General features: G+C 42.6%; 2 protein-coding genes across 2 annotated transcripts in view; both read right to left on the reverse strand.

Annotated features, from left to right (window-relative positions):
* Window positions 1-17568, reverse strand: part of OCIAD2 (OCIA domain containing 2) — a 945756-nt gene that overhangs the window by 880522 nt on the left and 47666 nt on the right. The gene's annotated exons all lie outside the window — the stretch shown is intronic.
* USP46 (ubiquitin specific peptidase 46) overlaps window positions 2770-17568 on the reverse strand; it is a 62179-nt gene continuing 47380 nt past the window's right edge. Inside the window, exons 5-9 of the mRNA XM_049790163.1 lie at window positions 13758-13834; window positions 7883-7966; window positions 7221-7418; window positions 6395-6473; window positions 2770-4909 (exon numbers count right to left, since the gene is read on the reverse strand). Coding sequence (XP_049646120.1) covers window positions 4808-4909; window positions 6395-6473; window positions 7221-7418; window positions 7883-7966; window positions 13758-13834 — 540 coding nt within the window. The 3' untranslated portion in view covers window positions 2770-4807. The remainder of the gene's footprint in view (window positions 4910-6394; window positions 6474-7220; window positions 7419-7882; window positions 7967-13757; window positions 13835-17568) is intronic.

Below are 17568 nucleotides of genomic sequence, written 5' to 3' on the forward strand. Positions count from 1 at the left end.
TTTTCACAGGCTTTTCTTCTGAGGCAAAAAAGTAGAAAAAGTCCTATAGGCTTTATCTTCTTACCCCAACTCCCATCCCCATATTTGGCAGGTAGTACTTGGGCCTCTCATTTATTGTATTACCCCCTCAAAATCTTTGCTCAGAAAACAAAAGACAGCAAATATCTGTACAAAAAAACAGGTCATTATTAAAGGGGTTTTTAAGTTATTCATGAACAGGGAGAAATTCAGAGAAATGAGTTTGCTTTCCCCAGAAATTGTGTCACACAGATGATAACAGACCTGTGTCCTACAAACCCCAGTGAACATATGGACAAAAAAAAAAAAAAAAAATCTGAATGACATTCCCCATGGCCCACTAGAGTCTCTGCAAATATAAGTGACTTTCCCAGTCTGCCTCTGTATCTGCTCAGGCACAACTGTCCAAAGACAGTAAAGAGAAAGCAGGAGGCTTGAGTGTACATTGGTTTCCACAAGTAGATTTGAGGAAATGTATCAGAAGATGATCTCCTATGCCCACATAGATCATTTGAGACAGCCTGGTTGGGCATGGTGTGTGTGTGTGTGTGTGTGTGTGTGTGTGTGTGTGTGTGTGTGTGTGTGTGTGTGTGTGTTTACGTGTGCATGCATGTGTCCTATGCCCACATGGATCATTTGAGAGCCTGGTTGGGGGAGAAGCCCCCAGAGCAAACTTGAGCCTTAGTTCCATGAGAGAGTGGAGTGGTGTGTGTATGTGTATGTGTGTGTGTGTGTGTGTGTGTGTGTGTGTGTGTGTGTGTGTAAGGAAGGTAGGAATGACGAAACTCCTTTATTTGGGGAATAGATCTTTGGTTTCATAAATAGGAGATTTTCTATGCAAAATCCCAACTACGAAATTCATCTCTCTGAGGGCCTAATTGCCTTCCCTGAATTCATCACCACCCTCTCAGCCTCCACTCGAAATTCCCCAGATACTGGTTTCTGGATTAATTTGTTTATCTTTCTCACTCAAAAGAGTGGTGAGTCATCTCTAACTCTGACTTCATCAGTCTTGAGGGCAGCACTGCCTGTACATAATAATCACCAGAATGTGCTTTACACGTTTGATGCTTCAGAACTGGAGTGGGTACCTGAACATGAGGCAGGCCAGTGACTCACATTCTAAAAAGGATTTCAGTCCATGTGGATAACATTCCCTGGATCTTATTCTCTAGGAAGAAAACTCCTATTTTATTATTATTATTTTTTTTTGCAAACAATTTTAGAGGCAGGGCATTAAACTGATTGAAATTTCACAAGATTGACATTATTGCTTAAAGTGCTTGAACTGGGTTACAGTAAATGAAAAAAAAAGGTACATGTTATTTTCAATTAAAAACTAAACTTTCTATTAGCAACAAAGTCAAATAAATGCCACACAAAAACAGTAATTATTTTGGTTACACAGAAATGGGATCAAAAATAAATTAATGTAACACTAGAAAACCAACTTAATTAGGCAGAAGAGAAGAAAATCAATTTCCCTGACCCATGCTGTTCACATGAGTTACTCACCAGAGTGCTGGTAAGTTAAGTGCCTTGACCACAGAGTAGCAAACAACGAAAACATTTAGTGCACAATGTTTTAATACACATAAATATACAAAGCTGATCAAAATGCAATGTTGAAAGATAAAATCCATCTGTAATAAAGCTACACTCCAATATCTAAAATAAGCCCTAAGCTCCAATTAGAACATAGTCCATTGTTAGGCATGCCCAAGAAAATAAACGCAGAGGGCCCGTTTCTGTTCTCCCGTCCCACCCCATTTCATCTTAAACCCAAAGTGTCCCAGGCCATAAAACCAAACATGAAGACTTCCTGTTGAAACTTAACACAAAGGCTCCTTGGTTACAAACCTTCTGCATCTGCTTTTAAATAAATGGCTTTGCAACAACATACTGTGCCCATATCTAGATGTTAGACTGGTAAGTACAAAACCCACAGCAAGGCATGTATTTTCTTCTCTTTTAAATATGTGAAACACTATAACTTATTTTAAAACACTCAGCAGTTTAAAAGGAATACAGCAGGCCCCTGCCCCATCCCCTACAAATGGCACACGCACACACACACACACACACACACACACACACACACACACAAAAACCCTGGCCTTTGGGGAAAATACTGCTGAGTCTTTGTGCTCTTGCTGATCTCAGAATGTCAGTCTCGGCTTTATGTGAGGAATGAGGATAAAATATGAATGTGTGTGGGACAGGGCCAGATCACAGTGGTTAGGGCTTTTTGCCTTGCACACAGCCAACCAAGGTTTGATCACAGCAACCCATATGGTTCCCCAAGCATCGCCAGATGTGGCCCAAAATACAAACCAAACAGAACATGGATGCGTCCTCATGCTATTCTGTCTTTCCAGAAGGTGAAATGATTAAGGGGGAGGGAGGCGGTAGCTGCCTAGCTTCTCATTTACTGAGGAGAGAGAGAAGGGTTAGAAATGATCGGGTGATGCTAACAATTAAAGAGCCTGAAGAGTGCTGGAGAAATGCACTTCAGATACCATACAGTCACCTTAATGGCAGTGGCATCTTCCATACTCTTTTCTATTCCAAATAATATGAATTTTATTGGCCCTTGCTACGTAGAAGAATCACATCAATGAAGTTGGTGGGAAAAACAGCCTCCCAAACAAATAGCAAATCGTACTGAAACCACCCATGACTTAGCATTTAGATATTACTTCTGTAAGTTACCAACTGAAACTTCTTTTTCTAAAAAAATCGCTGCAAGAGTCATTTCCAAAGATAATTTTAATTATTTTTTTCTTATGAATCAGTTCCAAATATATTAGAGATCAACCATCACTTTTTTTAGATTTTTGCAACCTGCAGTCAAATATATGGGTTATATATAGTACAATCAGTTCCCTATATCAACCCCCTTCAAGTGGAAAGTGTTTCTCTTTAAAAACGGAATAAAGACTCACTTTCCAGATTAAGTAATCACTGCATGTTTCATGGAAGGAAGGGAAAAAAAGACAAAGTATTTATAAATATGAAATTGCCTCTAAACAAGGCAAGGTATATTTTCATCACTTGTATAAAAAACAATAACATGAAAATAACCCTGTTGTTGTTGTTGTTGTTGTTGTCTTTTCCAGTGAAAAGCAAAATATTTCACTTCAAGCATGAACAAATGAAGTGTTAGCATGCTTATTTAGGTTCTGAGCAACCATCAGATTAAGGTATTTCAAAGGTAAGAAATCCAGTTTTCATCTAGATAAAGTGCTATGCTCTTAGTTGTTGCAAGATAACCACTAACATTTCCAACTTCAATTTTTAGTTCACATTATGCCGAAAGTTTGTGTGTTTGTTCATTGATTTTAGATAACAAAAGAATATGTTCACAGTATATTATAGTGTATGGAAGTCCACTGGCTTCACATAAGAAGCCAAGCTGTACGACTCATTAGATTTGTAGAAAACCAGAAAGCTGCTCAATGGCAAAAAAAAAAAAAAAAAAAAGAAAAAAAATAACGACCTTTTTAATAAAAGGTACTAATACGCAAATGATCTAATAAATACATACATAACAAAAGAAAACAAAAGTAAAAGTAACTATGGCGAGATGAGGTCCTTCCCTCCCAGAAAACTCCCATCTCAGACAGCATCCTGGGAGCGTGGGCCCAAGACATGCTGCCCTGTGCTTGCTTATCCCTTACCCACCCACTGCCATATCCTTTGAACCCCACTCTCCCTCCTGCATCCAACTCCAGCAACTCCATAAACAGGCTGAAAGGTTGAAAAGGGCGATAGATCATGGCCAAGGCAGGAGAGGGGAACCAGCCTTAGCAGTTCTGGTTCCACAGTGTGAGAGCATCTGAGGTGCTCACTGCCAGTGATGGGAACTTCCTGGAGCACTCAGCAGAGCCAGAAGAAATATAGACACTCACACGGCCTCCAAGAAAGGAAAAGTCTGTCACCACAGACAGGCAGGCCACACAGAGCTCCTCTCCTAAACTTGGTTTTGGTAGAAAGAACAGCAAAATCACTTTTGACTGTCCACCACTGTCTCCCTCCTCTTGGCTTTGCCTGCCTTGAACCCTGGGGAGGGTAACGGGGCAGGCAGTGTTCACCACTTCTTTGGCTATCTCTTCACCCTGGTCCACATTTATGCTGCCACCACTGTACCCCTCGAGAATTTTAGAACTGAGGTGATTCATTTTTAAACATTTAAAACGTACAAAGCTACAGGTGTTGCCCCAAAGGGTGAACACCTAGCCTGGTCCTCTGGCTTCCAGGTACAATTTGAAGAAACACCAGAGAAGAGATGCTCCAGCAGCTACTTAGGAAGGTGGAGGCTGACAACCCAGAAAAGATTGCAGACATGTGCCAGAGATGCCATTCGAATCCAGCCAGCCAGAACCAGGGAAATGGCATGGGCCCAATCCTAAAATGGGCAACTGTTATGCATATAACCCTTACTTACAATCTGATTGCAGTTAACGCTACCTCAGAGTAAAAGAAAACCACACATAGTGCTGAATGGAGAGGAATAGGGGGCAGGGAGAGGAGAGAGAGGACAGAGAAGAGTGAAAGAGAGAGAGAATGAGAGAAAGAGAGAGAAAGAGAGCCTCAAGCAGCTGAACAAAGAGAAACAGAGAGACACAGAGAGAGAGACAAGAGACTCACACAGCTGGAGCCCCAGGACTGGAAGCAATGCCACGGGTGGGCCGCCAGGGTGGGGAGGATGGTCTGCAGAGAACCCTGGAACAGTGCTTCAAACCTTCCCCCTCCCCCTACTAGGATGAGTCCCCCAGTTCTTTTTAAATTATTCTCTTGATTGATAGAATAAAATATATCCAGATTCTGAATTTTTGGAAATATCTGACGTCAGGCCATAGAACTCTTCAATAGCTTGGGCATCTATTTTCTGCAATGAGAAATAGAAAACATTATTGTTTAAAGGACCACCTGGAGAAGAGAACTGATGGAAATGCTGGAAGCTGAGGGAGATGACAGCGACACAGAGGGAACATAGTCAAGCAGCCACAACCAGCAACTTTCAGCAGCTAACCGACAACTGAGGAGAACACGACAATTGACTTGACAAAAAGCACAGCTACTTGAATTGTGACTTGCAGGGGAAGCAAGACTTCCTTTACATCCCTGAGCAAACTCAGGGGCACATACTTTAATAAAGACAGGACTTTTGGTCTTTCAAAAAGGTCGAGAGAGAGAATGGGCCTGGAGCATGCAGCCAACTTGGGTTTAATCCCTAGCACCTCATTTGGTCCCTTGAACCAGGCCAGCAGTGACCTCTGAGTTCAGAGTCAGGAGTAAGTCCTGAACATTAATGGCTGTGCCCCAAAAACAAAAAAAAAAAAACAAAAGAAAAAAACAAAAAAAAAGATGATTGAGGTATCTTTGGGATAACTTTGAATTCTTTTTTCTTTTCCTTTAAAATTTTTCACAGTGAATATTAATCTGAGTCCCAGCAGGTATCCAAGTGCCTGGGGGAATATAACAGTTCACAAGAGGACAAAGAAAGAAGCTGTGAGCTGATAAACACAGATTAGGTGAGGCAATACTAAGAGTGATATTGTCACATTAGCTTCCCGTGGATGCTAGAACAAATTGCCACGTGTGACCCAAAAACAAACACATAAAAATTGTTTAAATTATTTTACAGTACTATTCAACATAGGAAAAAAAAAAAAAAGCAACTCAGGGTCCACAGAGATAGCATGGAGACAGGGCATTTGCCTTACATGCAGAAGGACAGTGGTTCAAATCCCGGCATCCCATATGGTCCCCCATGCCTGTCAGGAGCAATTTCTGAGCATAGAGCCAGGAGTAACTCCTGAGTGTTGCTGAGTGTGACACCCCCCCCCAAAATAAGCACAACTCAATATAATTTTTTTATGAGGGGGGTGTGTTGGCCCACACCTGGTGATGCCCAGGGTTAATTCCTGGCTCTACACTCAGGAATTATTCCTGACAGGTTAAGGGACAAGATGTGATGTTATGGATTGAACAGGGGAGGCTGGTTGCAAGGCAAACACCATACCCCACTGTACTCTCTCTGGTCCCTCAGTATTATTTTTTTTTAATGCTAAAAGAACTTGCAAGTTTATCTGGAGCATTTTGCAATCTCAGGAGGAAACAAGGCTGACATGACCACAAATCATGGGGGCCTGGATATCTCTGTGTCTGAATAATGAATAAACAAGGAGCCCATCATCGTGCCCCTTGTCCCTTCCCATGGGTAAGTTAGGGAATTTTAATTTGATGTGATATAAATGGTTTTCATGTCAGACAGAGGGAAAACAGAACTATTTTAGAAACACATACCCACCACACACCCCCTAAAAAAATCAATATCCCACCACAATAAAAGAAATAATCTGATACCAACCTCTACAATGTCATCATCAAATAAAAGCCAGAAGCCATGACTTTTCACAATAGTAATATAATGCCCACGATTAGGACCACTAGAAGGAAAAACAAAAAGGAAGACAAACTGAAGTATTTAGTTACTTCTTTGTAAAACTAAGAAGTGTTTCAGAAAATGACAGCAGTGATTGATGAGCAAAAACACAGGAGGAGACACAAACTGGCAGGGCCTGTGTTTGCGTGTGCTCATACCTGCCCGATCACACATGTATTCCCAGAGCTGGCACTGCACTGGGTGTGAATGGAATGTGGAGACAAGTAAAGCATCTGTTATCCCCGGGCTCACAACCCAGCAGGAAATCATGTTCAAAACCAAAGAATCTTCATGCCTAACAACTGTGTTAGCTGTATCTAGTGCATCCACTAGACCCTCCTCTGGATGTCAGGGAGATAGGCAAGCAACCAGCACAGTCCCTGCATTGTGGGGAGTGGGAGGCTGAATGGTACAATGAGTAAGAGTAAAAAATAATTTAATGGATCATACACAGGGAGGTGGCTAGTGCTCCAGGGGAGATGGTGATTTCAACAACTTTTAGTATGGAAGAGGAAATGAAGATGGGGAAGGAGGGAAATAAAGCAAGAGACTGTGTGATAAAGATTTTGAGTACGTAGAGGAGAGAGTGCAAGGGGCAGAGAGCCTACGTGGGTCCATGCCACAGCAAGGAGGCTATAGTGGAAGGGGAAGAGGATGCACAGAAGTAGGGAACAGGGACCATGGGGAAGAGTTGGTATGCTGCCTGGGATCCAGAGAGGCACAGGGTGGCCCACGTCCCGCTAGCCCTCACCTGCCACAATGCACCACCACGGCCACCAGGTCGTACATGCGGTCCAGGTTGACAGCATCGCTGGAGGTGTTGAAGAGGCGCAGCTCCAGCGGGAAGACCACACGGTAGGAGAGCTTGGTGTACCTGTGCAGCTGCTCCATGTACTTAAACCGCTTCAGGTGCAGGGCCAGGATCATGGGCAGCTTCTTCACTCGCATCCTAGGAAGTATTCAGAAACAGTGTGGGGGTGGGCGGGGACACACAACAGCCTAGAGCCCAAAACACAGGAACTCCTGCCACACAGACTTGAATAAACAGAAGCAGTTTTGTGATGGCAAGCTCACCTGCAGACACAAAGCTGCCCTGCATCCCACCACCCCATGGCTGGCTCCTTTTTTGCAGGGGCAGGTTGTTTTTGGGGGGGAACGCCACACCTAGGGATGCTCAGGAATTATTCCTGGCTCTGCACACAGGAATTGCTCCTGGTATACTCAAGGGACCTTAAGGGATGCCAAGGATTGAACCTGGTTGGTTACTTGGAAGACAAACACCCTCCCAGCTGTACTGTTGCTCTCGTCCCAGGCTGGCTTTTTCTCATTACACAAAGCCTCTGAGAACTAAGTCATTTATGTGCCCCAGATTAAAAATAATAATAATAAAAGAGAAAGAAACCATTCACATACCTTTTCTGGGCCTCCTGTTTGCTGCAGCACGTTTCACAATAATATTTTTGTTCGCTACACAGTGTTTCTGTGTTGCTGAAGTCTCTGCAGGGAAAAACGTTTCATCTTCAAACCAGCCCCCAGCGCACTCAGACCTTGCTTTCAGCTGTCTAATTACCTCCGGGAGAATGTGGGGCATGGAGGTGGACAAAAGATCATTCCAAATGATCCACATTATAGGGTAGACTCAGTTTGTCCACTGGTCTGGACTACCAACAGTCATTCTATTTAACAGGCCAGAGAGAGCTATAAAGTAGGGTTCCAATGGGCTCAGTATAAACTCAGGGCTTACCAGAGAATACCTATAAACCAAAAATAAAAATTAGGACATGGGGTCAAACCTATAGCATAGTGGATACGGCATCTGCCTTGCATGTGGCCGAGATTCGATCCCTGGCATCCCAAATGGTCCCCGAACCTGCCAGGAGTGATTTCTCAGTGCAGAGCCAGGAGTAACTCCTGAGAGCTGCCAGGTATGGCACCAAAAAAAAGGGGGGGGGGGAGTGGGGGGGGGACAGAAAAATACTAAAGCAGAAAAGCCCAATGTGATCCTCTGAGCTGAGTCCAAAAAAACTTCAGTCACACAGAATGTAAGAAGTTATTACTGTGAAGAAAATGAGCTATGGACACCCCTGGTGGCCTCTACTTCCAAAGAGTACAAAAGCAGAGCCACCAGCACTTAAAAACCACAAACAAACTGTCATTGTCTGGATTAAGAAAGGTGCAAAGGATCAACAGTCCCTGCCCTACCTCCCACCTCAACCACAGAGTAAGACAAGAACTTGAGCAAAAGCCATTCTGCTCGCCATTTCTGCATTCTCTGTACCACCAGGCTTTCCTGCACCACTTAGAGCTTTCAATTTTTAAAATGTCACAGCTCTTCATTCTCTTCTGGTCATTGAGAGTCTACTTAACATTCCTGTGCTACAGCTCCAAAGGCAGAAAGGAACATCCAGAATATAATGATCCCCTGGGGCCCAGAGAACGTCTGTGACATTTCCTTACTCAGACAGTCCGGGGACCAGAATGAGCTGAGCTTATTCAACCAAGAATCCTATTTACAGAGCATCAATGGTGCAACTGTGGACATGGAGCTTATCCACAGAAAACTCAGGTGGATCATTTGGTCATTCCCAAAACGCCTGCCAGGGATATGCAGTACCAGTGCCCTCACATGGCATTCAATCCGATGACCAACACAGAGGGGCCAAGGTAGAGCTCAAAGCAAGTAGATCTGACAGTATTCCATGATGCCCCCCCAACATAAAGCCCTTCTTCTGCTCCTCAGTCCCTAACTGGAATTAAACCTCAATATCAGGGATGGAGCAATAGCACAAGAGATAGGGCACCTGCTTTGCATGTGGCTGATCCAAGATTGATCCCTGTCATTCCATATGGTCCTCCAAGTCCACCAGGAGTGATCCCTGACCAGAGTCAAAAGTAAGCCCTGAGGTCTGCCAGGTGTGACCTCAAACTCAACATAAAATAAATAAACAAAAAGGCCAATAACCTGTCACAGTTCTTGGTCTCCAGACCAGCTTTTCCCGTCTATATATTCAAGTCTGGCTTCCTGCCCTCAGATGTTCCCACATCATTCTTCCTCTTCTGTTTCCTGGGGCATCTGCAGGTTAATAATCTGAGGCACCTTCATGCAGCCTCACATGTTCAGAACTTGACCTCCAAAGCACATCTTCAGGAAAAAAGAGGGCTACCTCTGCTGTACCCCCCTTCCCACTGAGGCCTCCACATGTGCTCAGAGGTCATCTCAGTGCTAGGCTTGGGTGGGGGGAGGTCACTCCTGCTGGTGCCCAGAGGAGCCCATGCTGTGGACGATTGAGCCCTGGGTTCTCCTTTGCACAGCTCCATGCTCCAGGCACCCTCCATGTCCCATATCATCAGAATTTTAATAAAAGGAAAGTCACAACAAAGACAAATGAAATGTGTCAAATAATAGAAAGTACCACATCTCAATAATAACTTAAACCAGAAACAGAGGTCGGAAAAAAATAGTAGCACCAGAAGGGACCAGAGGGAGTGGAAGAAATGCCTGCACTTAATATAGAAGCTTCTCAGAGTAAGTAGAAGACTTTGTAAAAGAAGAAAGATTGGGGCCAGGGGATAAGAAGTGGGGAGCTGAGGCCACACCCAGCAGTGCTCAGGGTTTACTCCTGACTCACTGCATTCAGGGATTCCCTCCTGGAGGGCTTTGGAGACCATATGTCATGCTGAGGATTAAAACCAGGTTACCTATACTCTTTCTCTGATCATAGAGATAAATTGGGGGGGTGTGTTTCTGATATTTTGTTTTTGAACATACCTAGCTGTACTAGCAGGTCTAAGATGTGCAAAGCACCTGCTATACTATCTCTCTGGCCCTGAGAATGACTTTTAAAATAGTGCTTTGGGGGGGATAAAGAAAACGGCTCCTTTTCTCCTACCAGCAGTAAGAAAATGGGGAATTTTCAGAGTGAGGAGGACAGGAGAAAGCAGTATCAGAATACATTTCTGATTCACCCAACATCCTTGAAAGATAAAGGTGAGTTACTCTGAGTTTCTGCAGCCAGAAGTTACAGAAGAAAAAAAAAAATCACTGACAAGGCAGACAATGAGACACTTCAGTTTTGGCCTGAAACCATCCTTGAACTTCTTTTTTGTCTTTTATTGTGGGGGAGAGTGTAGAGGTGAGGCTAGGGGCTATATCAGGCTGTGCTCAGGGTTCACTTCTGGAGAGCTGGAGAGGGGAAGGGTGCAGGTGACCTCCTGAATGTAACTGATATTTCTCAATCTCCCCTGTCCAAAAGAAGCAGCTAGTTAAAATCAATAATGGGGTGAGTGGGGTGGGAGGCAATGAAAGATGAAATTGTCCACACAGGGGTACAGAGCCAGGTGGGAGATACCCCCTCTCCCCAGGGTCCAATGCAGGGCATACTATAAGGAGCCACAGCAGAAGAAAGGGAACAGTAGGGGGAATTGTGTATTGGGCCAATTTGGAGCCTGTTTCTACTGTGCTTATCAACACAAAACTTCTCACAATCCTGGGGAGTTTCTCTTAACAATGAGGAGAGAAAATTTCATTTCATGTATTGGGGATCCCTCGATAGATTTCAAAGACTGAGGGTCATGCTTGGAGATGCTCAGTCTCACGGAACAGGTGTGATGTTGCTGGAGAAACATTAGAATCATCCCAGGGTGGTGTTTGGGGTGATCATCAGGCTACACAGTACTGTGGGGTGCTGGAGATTAAGCTCAAGTCCTCTTGCTCTCCACCTCTCTTAGCTACCTTCTCAGCCCCTCAAAATTCTTCCGATGAATAATCCTTCCAAAATGCTCAGAGGGAAAAAAAGGGAATTTCCTCCTTAATTCTCAGATCAAGCATCACCCCTAAGAAAACATTAGTTTAGAGCGGTAAACACGCCCCACAGCCGTGGCCATATCTATTCAGCAGCCAGCTCCAGAGACTCATTTTATTCTCGAAAGAGATACAAACTAAGCCATGGAAAATTATGGGTATACTGGGCTTGCAGGTGAAAACGGGGGCACTTTTTGAGAAGGGGGCGTGGGTCAAGTCACCACTCTGCCCAAATCTCAGCAGCTGAACCCACCACTCACAATCACCGCTTTGCCAATAACCCAACTTCAGCACTTTACCACTGATCTCTGCAGAGTCACCAAACCAACCAAAACTCCAGGTAAGCTAGTATTTGGGCTGACATCATCTGTACTTTCTTGTAAGCACCCCCCATCACCCTCTTATACTTCAAGAAGTCCTAGCAGTCAGAGCCATGTCCCAGTCAGCACCATATCAGCCATAGAGCTTGGAATTCTGTATTGCACAGCTGCATGTGTACAGCCTCTCCAAATTTTTCAATATTCCAGTAGGAACACACCAGAATAGATGTCAAAGTGGTATAGAAGCTATTTAATGTTAAGAAACAAAATAACAGGAAGATCAGCAAATAGCTCAAATAGCAAGAACTAGCTCAGTAGACCTTCAGACAATGACAATGACCTCCTTCTAAGACATAACAATTTTCACACATTTTGTTTTGCTGTAGTTTAAAAAATATTTCATTACCACTTACCTGTAAACAAGCAATATAAGTGTATCATTTTGTGCCTACCAAGGGGGAAGGTTTAGGAGTTAGTGGGAATCTGTGGACAATGGTGGAGGGAATTTTACACTGGTGGTAGGATTAGTGTTGAATATGGAACATAGAATGGCACATACAAATGTATTTTTTTGTTTGTTTGCTTTTGGGCCACACTCGGCGATGCTCAGAAGTTACTCCTGGCTATGCACTCAGAAATCGCTCCTGGCTTGGGGACCATATGGTACACCAGGGGATGGAATTGTGGTCTATACTAGGTTAGCGCAAGCAAGGCAAATGCCCTACCACTTGTGCCACAGTTCCAGCCCCCACAAATGTATTATTTAAACCACAGAGTTTAAATAAAGTAATAATATCTTGGGCCCAGAGAGATAGCACAGCGGCATTTGCCTTGCAAGCAGCCGATCCAGGACCAAAGGTGGTTGGTTCGAATCCCGGTGTCCCATAAGGTCCCCCGTGCCTGCCAGGAGCTATTTCTGAGCAGACAGCCAGGAGTAACCCCTGAGCACCGCCGGGTGTGGCCCAAAAACCAAAAAAAAAAAAAAAAAAAAAAAAGGTAATAATATTTTTTTAAGGTTTCATTAGATTTAATTGGAATAATGTAACGTGTGCTGTCTTAACACACAATACTCAAACAATTTTCACAGCAATAAAAATAATGAGGCTGGTCCAATGGCAGTGGTTTATCAGAACTTATTAACGTTAGTATCACAAAAGTTGGTATATAACCCCCTCACTGCTCAATTTGACTTATAAAAAAAAATATTAGAGTTAAATGAAAGTGTTTTTATTATTAATAAACAGCAACTTGAAAGTAAAAAAAAAAAGGAAAATATTAGTTTATTGGGGGTGGGGGAACAGAGAGATAGATCAACAAACTGAGTACATGCTTTGCATGTAAGAGCCCCTTTCTCATACATTGCATGTATGATCCCTCAAGTACCAGGAACAACCCCTGAGCTACCCAAGAACCAAGGAACAGGGAGGAAGTGATAAGCATCTCCAGCATCATGCATTAACCTGGCTGTGCAAGACAAGACAGTGCTGCTGAGGGACACTAAGGCTCTCAAAACAATTCTAAATGGAAATCTTATTTTTAGGGTGTAAGAGAAAATACAGCAGGTAGAACTCTTGCCTTGCACACTGCTGGCCTAGGTTTCAACCCTGACATCCCCTTTAGTGCCCCTGAGTGCAGAGACTGGAGTAAGTCTTGAGCATCACCTGATGTGGTCCAAAAGCCGAAGCAAAAACAAAAGGAACAAAAACAAACAAACAAAAACCCACTTATACTTCTCAAGTAATGATTTCAATTAATCTACTCCTCTAGGTGGAACACTTCTCCAGATCACATGTAATGATTTTGTTGTTGTTGTTGTTGTTGTTGTTGTTTCTATGAGGTCAAATCTGACAGTGCTCAAGGATTACCACTGGCTCTGCACTCAGAAATTATGCCTGGCTGTGCTGGGGGACCATAGTGAATGCAGGGAATAGAACCTAGGTCAGCTGTGTGCAAGGCAAATGCCCTATCCGCTGTGCTATCACTCTGGCCCAGACATGAAGTTATTTTAATTTCTCTTGGGAAAGAAGAAATAGGGAATAACAAATAATAAATAATAATTCGCTTAACAGGAAGAAAATTTATCTCTGAAATATAGTACCTCACCCCAGTCCCACTTATTTACTAGCCTGACCAAAAGCTAGGTGCACAGTCAAACCCCCAAAATTACCTTAGACAGTGAGTAATGGATGTATTCTGCTCCACATCAACAGAAAGGTCAAGAAAATCTTCATCTTTGCTACTAACCTGAAGTGGAAAAAAAAAAAAGAAGGAACGAAACATAAGGCCCAGAATATAATAGGACTTTGAAGCATCACAAGCACCAAAAACCTTAGCTGAGGGCTCAGGGGAAGGACACTATTGTGCCCAAGGGAGGGTCTGAGTCCCATCCACACGATCACAAAGTTTGCATCCTCACTAGCAACCAAAAAGATGTCCCCCAAAACTACACAATGCCCCCAAAATGTACTGTAGCTTTAGCCCTATTCCAGCTTTGATGTGGAAAAGTTGCAACAAAGAAAACTCAGCCAGATTTCTCCTCTTCTCCATTCTTCTTCCTGCATTGGTAGAATACATGGAGGGTCAGACTTTATAGATCCTCTCATGGAAAGGCATGCTTCCCTCTGGGGGCTCAGTGCAGCCTGTGGCATGCTTTTGGCCAGTGGGGAAAGAGTCTTGAACAAGTGCTTATGAAACTGCTCTATTGTTCTTCTGTAGCCATGCGGAGGAGCATCCTAGGCTAGTCCACTGTTCACAGAATGATGATAAAAGATGCAAAAACAAGAAAAATTCTCACTAAAGCTTCCTAGTCAAGTTCAGTCTAGATCGAACACCCCAGGCAACCTGCAGATACACAATGAGCCAGCTAACAGACAAACATTTAAAAATAAAAACCAACATGCCAAATACAATGAATTCCTACTAAAACTAATGAGATTTAATGCATGCATATGTGTGTGATATGTATATGCATATGGAACAAAAAACAAACCAATAAACAGAGACTCTCAGATGTAGTATTCTCAATGTCCCAGAGAAGATCCAAACTTAAAACATGTGAAGAAGTAAAAAAATAGAAGACATTCCTAAAATAAAATAATCTAGAATAATTCTAGGATGAGCCAGATGTTGAAATCAGTAGTCAAGAATTTTAAAGAGGGGCCGGCGAGGTGGCGCTAGAGGTAAGGTGTCTGCCTTGCAAGCGCTAGCCAAGGAAGGACTGCGGTTCAATCCCCCGGTGTCCCCGGTATCCCATATGGTCCCCCCAAGCCAGGGGCAATTTCTGAGTGCTTAGCTAGGAGTAATCCCTGAGCATCAAATGGGTATGGCCCGAAAAACCAAAAAAAAAAAAAAAAGAATTTTAAAGAAATTCTTTTGTTGTAGCTATTTGGGTCACACCCTGTGGCACTCAGGGGTTACTCCTGGCAGGCTCGGGGGACCATATGGGATTCCAGGGATCAAATGTGGGTCTGTCCAGGTCATCTGCATACAAGGCAAATGCCCTACCATAAAGACACTCTTTTTTTTTTTTAAAGACACTCTTAATAACTATCTTTGGTAAAGTAAAATATACTCACTCACAATGAATTAAAGATTAAGAAGAAAAACAAAAAATCTCAGATAAAGAAAGAAACCATCAAAAAAAATGAACTGGAAAGGCTAAAAATAAAAATATACTGGATGAATTTAAGAGCTAACTTAGCTGATAGCACAAAGGACAAGTGAATCTGAAGACAGACCAATGAACACTATGCAATGAGAAGTTTTATGAGAAAATTAAAGAAAAAAGAAAGATGAAAATAAGAACTAAATATACTCGTATATCTGTTAGATATTGTCATACACAGAATTAGAGTATATAAAGGAGAAGAGTAAGACATGGGCAGAGAAAGGTGCTAAATATTTCCTAAATTTGAGGAAAAGAAAAGCACGTGTAAATCCAACAAACATCAAGAGGGTTTATTCCAAAGAAGGCTAGACAGATCACATCAAAAATAAATCACCAAAAAGCAATGGTGAGAACAAATCACAGCCTCCAAAGAACCATAACACATCACTGAGAAGAGAAGGATCCATTTGGAACTGACCTTTCATCAGACACTAAGGAGGCCAAAAGGGTATAGTCTGAGGTTACCAGAGGGCCCAGATGGTCAGAGATATTCAGTGGTATGATGGAAATGTTTTCTAATTAGATTATAATCATAGTTGTACAACTCAGTAGATTGCTTTAAAAAAAAAACAGCAGATGGATAACTTTTATGGCATGAAATCAATGTTGCAACAAAGTTATTTTTAAGTAGGTTAAAAAATTCATGAACAAAACTGACAGAGAGAAAAATAAGTCAACCTCAAAATCCTGATTAGTTTTTCTTTGGTTTGGACCACACAAGGCGTATTCAGGGCTTACACCTGGCTCTGCACCTAGAGTTCATTCCTATAGGGAATGAGGTAACTATACATGGTGCCAGGGATTAAGCCCATTATTATTATTACTGCATCCATTAGGGCATCATCTAAAGATGTGCTTTTCCTATGTTGGAGGATGAACCTGGGATCTCACAGTTAGACACCAGGGTGTTTGGTCAACATTTTATATTACTATGACAGGCCTGGGGACCAAGGAGAACACTCAAGGGGTTGGGCAATATGTTTAGCATGGAAAAAGAGACTTGATTTACCCAATATACACAAACATATACACACAGTATAGCTCTGATGCTGACAGCCCCTAGCAATACCAAGGAAGGTCAACACAAACATTTAAGCAAAGAAAAAGACCCAACACTGCCCATAGACGCAGGTCAGCAGTGCTTGGAGAAGCACTCAGAGATAAAGGAGGATCCCAAATTTTTCTTTCTTTTCTCTCTCCACTTCTCTCCCCTTCTTTTCCTTACCCTGCCCTCTCCTCCTTCCCTCCCATCTCTTCTCTCCTCTCCTCTTTTCTCTCTTTCTCTCTCTCCTTCCCACCCCAGCTCACCCTCTGAGAACTATACAGAGTGCCAGGGATCAAAACTGGGTTGGCAAGATGAATGCCCCACCTCTTGTACTATCTTTCAAGCCCCAAAATCAAGATCAAACTCAAGCAAAATATGTAACTAACAGCAGGCAGACTTCAACTAGAAGTCAGTGACAGGAGAATCCAAAAGAATCCCAAAGCTTTCTAAATTAAGCAGTATACCAGCTAAGTAATGTGTAGTCTAAAGGAATACTACCCCAAACCAATAATAGCTAAAGGGACAAAAAAGAAATGTACAAAAATGATGGCTGGGGTCGAGCGATGGCGCAGTGGTAGGGTGTTTGCTTTGCATGTGGTTGACCCAGGACTGACCTTGGTCCGATCCCCCACGTCCCATATGGTCCACCAAGCCAGGGGTGATTTCTGAGCACATAGCCAGGAGTAACCCTAGAGCGTCACCAGGTGTGGCTCCAAAACAAAATAAACAAACAAAATGGTGGCTGCAGGCTCAAAGAAAAACTTGTACTTTCTGATGAGTATCAGTAAACAAAAGAGCAAGCACTATCTTTCCTGTACTGTGTGTGTATCCTTGTTACCGAGAATAATTTCCAGCATTTAGCAGAAAACCAGTATATGTTAAATGAAAATATGAATAATTAGAATTGAAGATTAAGCCATAAAAGTACAATTAAATGCCAATGGTGGCATTTGAATGACAGAATTATTGTTTTCATTTTATACATTCCGACATCTGAAGTTCTTAATAATCCACGAGTAACTTATCTTTTAATTTAGCAAAACTTGTCTAAATCCTAAATGTTGCCCTTTCTGGGAGAAAATCCAAAGATGATTGCCAACTAAAACTATAAATAATTTAGAGAGCTAAAATCAAGTTCAGCTAAAGTTCTTAGACTTGAAGAGTGAAAGAAAAATAAAAACACCCAAAACCCAGAGATTGTTTCCTTGATTATACAAATCTTTTCCTCTCCTTGGCTGTTTCTAGGGAGAGAAGGATATGGTGCTG

The sequence above is a fragment of the Suncus etruscus genome, chromosome 16 (assembly GCF_024139225.1).
Source record: "Suncus etruscus isolate mSunEtr1 chromosome 16, mSunEtr1.pri.cur, whole genome shotgun sequence".
Taxonomy (NCBI): domain Eukaryota; kingdom Metazoa; phylum Chordata; class Mammalia; order Eulipotyphla; family Soricidae; genus Suncus; species Suncus etruscus.